We start from the raw sequence: 7,082 nt of genomic DNA on the forward strand, positions 1-7,082 counted from the left end.
TGGCCCAAATGGGAGTGGCCGAGCGCACGCTTAGGCTGGGCATTCCTAACAGTTGCCATACGTGGGTGAAATGGGGATGGCCTAATTTAGGTGGAGTGGGGCTCTCAAACTTACATGTAGGAATATTTACAGACATTTCAGTGTCGGACGTACGCTTGCGTGTAGAGGTTAGGTCGCCATAAGAGAGCTTTCAACAAGATAAAATCCGTACAGTGTCTTGATGAGGTATTCTTCGTGAGATTTCATTAATGTCTCCCAATGACAGCCTAATAAAGCTATTCTAGTATGGGCCTCATTGGATAGTCATTGGGAAAGCCTAATGCGGCCCTAACGCGGCTTTCCCAATTAGGCGGTCGTGAATATTCCGCGTTACATATTGCATGCGGGCCTGATGGGGCTGCCTCATTGGGGTCTAACAGGCAAATTAGGCTAGCCTAATGCGGACCTAATGTCTGCCTAACTGAAATTTCTAGTCGGGTAGTTAATCGTTGGGAAAAATGAATAGAATCGTGTGAAAATTGTTTTAATTAAATACCTTATTTTCCGAAGGAGCACGATGTATCTAAAAAAAGAAACGAAAGTAAAATAATTAAGAAAGTGAATTGTTCTTTACTAACCAACGAAATATTATGGCGTCAATGATGGTGGCAGGCAACGAAGATCTGTACGCAGTAAACGTGAGCTGACACTTTTATGGGTCTTCGATTTTGCAGTTTAATGTGTTTTTAAATCGACCGGTGATATATTTGCCCGGTTAGAGGTAGAAATCCTCGATAAGCCGGGTGCTTTAATTTAAATTGATAGCTCTCTACCAGGCTGCATTTTGTATTCTTGCATTTTCCATACTTCAACGAAAATTCATTTTTAATATCTCACGTGTTAAATCGCAACGAACACGTCCTATAATAGAAATCGGCGGATCCGTCAAAGATTAAAATCCGAACTATAATAATTCGAGGAATCGGATCACATAGAATTATACTCGATCATAATTATGCCGGATAACTTCCACGACGTTCGAATTTCATGGTTGAAATTCGATTTCAGAAAACTCGTGAAAATTCCTGTTCCAGATTTTCCAGTTGAAACATTACCACACGCCTACGAGCAATCAATATCGAAACGCGCTCGACCAGAGGGATACCGCGATAACAGAATGTAACGCGAAAATTCAACGTTTGATTAAAAAATCACTGGAATATTGAAACATCCTGTTTTAAAATTTCTCTACAAAACATTACTACATTTTTTTTCTTCTTTTTTACCTACATACGTTTGCAATATTGAAAATATTGAAAGTATTGTTAGATATTCTAGAAAAAAAAGAAAAGAAAACAGTCAGCCACGTCTTTGATCGAAATTTTAACGAAACAGTAACGAGCACTTTTATTCATCTCGTGCAACTTACAATTAGACACAAACGAACAGATCTAACAAGGGATAACCATCGATTTTGATCAAAAATTTGCTATATCGTAGTTCTGGAAAAACTAATCAACGCGTATTTGTTCATATCGCCATTCGTTCACAGTGAAAGGATAAAAATCGCCGTGAAAGTTGGAGATAGTAAATATCTCGAAAATGATTAGAAATAGAAGAACAATGTAAACTGGCGAATTTCTTATTTTTCTATTATTATTTATTATTTTTTATTCGTCAACTATTCCTCCATCTCTACTTATTTTCCAGATATTAGACTAAATATACTTATAACCTCCAACTTTAACCCCTTAACCTATGATTTCTTTTCTGACTATGCATCTAAGTGTCAGCCATTTTAGTTTTAGTACTGTATCAGGTAACAAAAGCTAATCTGTTACAAATTACATTTGGTAATCCTCAATCTTATAAATTCAAACGAAAATTAGGATTGTCAATTAATTTTTCTTACCGATGCAACTATTTTTCTCACATCTTCACCAGAATCTCTGCCACGAGTCTGACGCGTTGTTATAGGTTAGGTTAGGTTAAGGACGAATTTCACCCCTCCAATGTGAACAATTGCCTTAAAAAAAAAAGCAACACGTCAAATATTTGTTGGAATACATACTGTACACCAAAGTTTCGTCAATATCGGTGATCATCGCTTCGCCCAAACTGCGAAGGTCCGTTCTCGCCCAGCAAAGTTTATCGAATCCTTCGCCTGAGAAACTTCAAACGAATCGATACCAGGCGTAATCTTGGTAAAGTACATCGAACTGGATACGTTTGCAACAATCACGGCAACATTCTAGTACCGCGTTTCCGAAATCTCGCGTAGAGGTCCGCCGTCAATTGCGTCAGAACGCGTTTGCGTTTAGCAGGCGAACGTAATAAATCCATTCGCTCTGCGTATTGATTTCAGATAATGGGTAAGTGGTACGTGGTGGAGGTTCTCGGGCACAAAGTCGATCCGTTCAAACCGATCACTGGAACATTCGTGGTGGATTCCTGTCCGATCGTGAAGCTCAGAGCTGTGGAGAACTCGTCGAATTTCTTCTCGTCTCTGAGGCTGCTCTGGACCGAAGAGGCGGGCAATCTCGAGTACACCTTCCGGATACCGGACATCTCGAGGAAACCGGGCTTCTGGATCTCCACCTCTCTGCAAAATGGTGAATATCGAATGCATAGAAATAAGCGATACGTTTTAACCCCTTTTCTTCTTCACTTTTGTACCATACGTTATCAAGTTTGAATAATCGCTTGAGCGTGAAGAGGCAGTTCGATTATTTAAGACAAAAGCGATACGGTAACCTTTTTCTCTTTTTCTACTGTGCTCTGTCAAGCTTGAATAATCATAGAAGAGTGAAGAGGCAGTTCGAATATTTTTTAAGAAAAAAATAAACGATACGTTGCTTTCTCTTTTTTTGTATTACGTGTGGGTACTTTGTCAAGCTTGAAAAATCATGTACACGTAAAGAGGAAGTTCGATTACTTTTTAAGAGGAAAAATAAGCGATACGTTGTCGTTTTTCTTTTTGTACTGTACTTTGTCAAGCTTGAAAAATTAGATAAGCGCAAAGTGGCGATTATTTTTGAAAACGAAAAAAACAAGCGATACGTTATTTTGTTTTCTTGTTATCTCTACTGTACTTTATAAGGCTTAAAAATCGTAAACACGTAAAGAAGGCATTTAGATTATTTTCGCTGGATACAGATAAACGATACGTTTACTTTTTTGTATTTTTCTATCGTGCTTTTTCGAACTAGAAAAATCACACACGCGTCGATAGGAAGTATTATTTTGCAGGAGGGCAAAAAAGCATTGAAAAAGCAGCTTCGCCTTGATTGTACAATTTTAACTCGATACAACTGTTTGAACTTTCTGCTATTTTTCCAATATATTTTCAACCTCGGGGTATTCAATTTTGAAAATAGAGATGAAAAACGCATCGAATTTCGGGATGTTTTGAACACGAGATGAAAGCTGGCCCTCGCGAAGCTTACGGAAAGCTTCCGCGATGTGCTTTTTCTTTTTGTTTTGCTTAATCCTCAGAATGAAAAAAGCGAAATCGAATGAAGGTTCTTCCGACTTCGATAAATTTAACGGGCGAAGGTTTCCCAGCCGGTCGCGAAGCCAGTCGAGACGCATAAAACGGAAGAATAATTTCCTCGTGAAACATTCCGAGCAGCGCGACGCTCGCTTAAGAGGAAGCGGGAAAAAATATAAAACGAAGAAATGTAAATAAAAAGTTGTTTTACCTCAACGAAGTTTCCTCACCGATAGATAGCTCGATAACGAACAGCTCGATACTCCTCTCGTACGCTTCTAACAGAGACGATTATCGCAAGCCGCGGAGAGAAGTAACTGATAGCTTGAAATCACAAGAAAATGAAGAATTCTCGAAGTGGAAATGGATAAGTAAAATTGCTTGATCGGAGAACGTCCAAACTGACGGTGAAATAAAAGAAGGATACGTGACACTTTTTCTCGATGTGATTCACTTCCTATATATACACTCTGTGATGAAACACTTGCGTCAAAGAATACCTCTGCTCTCCTTAACCCTTTCTCTACTGTCGTCTCTGCCAAGAAATAGTCTCGAGAAATTTTCTAAATAATTTTAAAGATAAAATTCGAAATTAAAATTTTTGACATTTATCGTTTTAAAAATTGACGTGGAAGTGTATTCAAAGAACAAGAATTAAGGTTTAAATTAAGGCGAAGTGTGCCAGAAAACGCCAAAGCACAGTGCGCGAAAAATTTCAAAATTTAGACATTTATCGTTTTAATAATTAAGGTGGAAGTGTACACAAAGAGCGAGAATTAAGGTTTAAATTAAGGCGAAGTGTGCCAGAAAGCGCCAAAGCACAGTGCGCGAAAATTTTCAAAATTTTGACATTTATCGTTTTAATAATTAAGGTGGAAGTATACACAAAGAACAAGAATTAAGGTTTAAATTAAGGCAAAGTGTGCCAGAAAGCGCCAAAGTACAGTGCGCGAAAAATTTCAAAATTTAGACATTTATCGTTTTAATAATTAAGGTGGAAGTGTACGCAAAGAACAAGAATTAAGGTTTAAATTAAGGCGAAGTGTGCCAGAAAGCGCCAAAGCACAGTGCGCGAAAATTTTCCAAATATTGACATTTATCGTTTTAATAATTAAGGTGGAAGTGTACACAAAGAGCGAGAATTAAGGTTTAAATTAAAGCGAAGTGTGCCGAAAAGCGCCAACAGCACAGTGCGCGAAAATTTTCAAAATTTTGACATTTATCGTTTTAATAATTAAGGTGGAAGTGTACACAAAGAGCGAGAATTAATTTTTACATTAAGGTGAAAATTGTGCGCGAAAATTTTCGAAACGCCTATGGGCGCTAAGAGCCCAGTAGCGAGCAAATATTCGAAGCGCCTATAGGCATCAAGGGCACGGCGCGAGAAAATATTCAAAACGCCTATAGGCGTCGAAAGCACAGTTCGAGAAAATATTCGAAGCGCCTATAGGCGTCAAAGACACGGTCCAAGAAAATTTTCGAAACACATGTACTTGTGAACAACAATGAAAGGGTTAAAATTAGAAAATCCTTATTTTTCTCGGGAATATTCAAAAATGTTAGTTAGGACAATTAAGCTAAGGAGAGCAGACCTTGCCTCGCAAGAAATCGCGTGTATAACCATATTGGAATGCTTTTCTTTCTTTCTTTTTTTGAAAATATAAAAGAGGAGATTCGTTAAGATTTAAAGTTCGATGAATAGATTCTATAGCGAAGCGAAATACGGTCTATCAAATGGTTGGAGCCATGTCTCGATACGGTTGGATGGTCCCTAAACAGACCTGCTCCCGTAAGAGTTACGTTTACCAGTCTCAAAGCAGTTGCAATTCATTGACCCGATACGGCTTTACCAGTCGACGATCGATGAGCCGTATAAATACGGTAGGACAATGGAAACAGGGAAGTAGAGAAGCTGATCGAAATGGTCATCGTTTAAGATCAAGTTGGAACACTGTTTAAGACGAAATTGGCATGACAATACTGAGACTTAGATTTAAGTTGTTTCTGGACTGTGTTTCGTGCACAGTATGTATTGGGAACTGCGTTATTTTCGATAACTAGAAGTAGTTCACGCGTATTCACAAACTAGTTAACTTTAGGTGAATTAATTAGAAAGAAACTTTAATTCGACAAAATTATACGTGAATCGAAAGGTCATCAAAGGTTCATTGGTATTCGAAGATTACTTAAACTTCTGGGCTCGGTAGGGTCGCGAATTTAGTGAAATAGCAATCTACAGTGAAAGTCTCTGTGTTCTATTGTATTAGGTCGATCGCAAAGTTCTATTCAGATTTCATCGTCTGAATTCAAATAACCATTACTCGGGCGAAAGGTGACGTATTTATTCAAAATAAGAACCATTACGATCTATACACCTTTGCTAATGTTTCAGTAATTTATTTATGCTATGTACAAAACATAGACAAGACAAAGAAAATGGATAAGTGGGTTTCACACGACCTGTCTGATAATTATCGGTGAATGCTTCGTGCCTTCATTTGCTCTTCCCATATTCTAAGGAACAGCAAAGACACTTTTCTTCACAGAATTGCAACTGGGATGAAAATTGGGTATTTTACGACAATTGAAAAAGATCTGAGCAGTGGTTGGATCTTAACGAACCACCTAGACACTCTCCAAAACCTAAAGCACGTCTGAAAAAGATAATGCTATCGGTTTGGTGGTCTATCGACGGAATCATTCAGCATAATTTTTTGAAAAAGGGAGAAACTATTACGGCGAATAAGTACTGCAATAGACTTAGCGGAATGCATCAAAAGCTGTCTTTTGCATGATAAGACTCGACCGTAGGTATCGTTAATTACAGTGCAAAAGTTAAACGACCTAGGATACGAGATTCTACAATATCCACTCTATCCTCCGGACCTTCAGCCAACAGATTATCACCTGTTCAAACATTGTAACCATTTTATCAAGGAGAAAGCACTTGGAAGTGAACGCGACGTAAACCAGACCTTCGTGATCTTTGTCGACTCCAGACCTCGTAGTTTTTTTCTAGATGGCATAAATAAATTAGCGGAACGTTGACAAAGGTGTATCAATTGTAATGCTTGTTATTTTCAATAAATATGTTAACTTTTGGCTCGAGTTAAGATTATTTTCAGAACTTTCTGAAAGAAACATTTCTCGAAATTTAGAAGCTTCTAATATAAGAATCGTTACAATTTTTCTTTTATACCTCTAGAGAAGTTACGATTATTTAAATCCAGATGTCTGTTTTATTGACGTTGTTAGGACACAACCCTCAAGGATCACGATGACCATCCTTACGGTGATCGATACAATCTACAGAATGTATTCGATTAATTTAAACCTAACAGTTTATTCAAGCTCGTTTCCAAACGTGCGAGCCTTGCAAGTCTCTTCTCGATAAATTTCCCAAGATTGGCTCTCAATTTCTCAGCCGTGAAATATGTGGAGCAGTTGGTCGAAAGGTGATCATAGAGGAGGACACTTTCCACCGAACGATCATCTTCAAAACGGCTAATTGCCAAGCCTCACGGAGCTTCCAAGAACAAAGCGGGAGAAACGGTTTCGGGGTAATTAAAGTCCTAAGGTGCATCCGATAACGGTCTTAATGAATTCCAGGTAT

At 38.2% G+C, this 7,082-nt stretch overlaps 1 protein-coding gene across 1 annotated transcript in view; it reads left to right on the top strand.

The window, feature by feature from the left end:
- LOC108575951 overlaps positions 1-7,082 on the top strand; it is a 114,054-nt gene that overhangs the window by 102,451 nt on the left and 4,521 nt on the right. The window contains exon 2 of the mRNA XM_017938892.1: positions 2,345-2,591. Within this exon, the coding sequence (XP_017794381.1) occupies positions 2,345-2,591 (247 nt within the window). The remainder of the gene's footprint in view (positions 1-2,344; positions 2,592-7,082) is intronic.

Source organism: Habropoda laboriosa, unplaced genomic scaffold (genome assembly GCF_001263275.1).
Source record: "Habropoda laboriosa isolate 0110345459 unplaced genomic scaffold, ASM126327v1 scaffold300, whole genome shotgun sequence".
NCBI classification, from domain to species: domain Eukaryota; kingdom Metazoa; phylum Arthropoda; class Insecta; order Hymenoptera; family Apidae; genus Habropoda; species Habropoda laboriosa.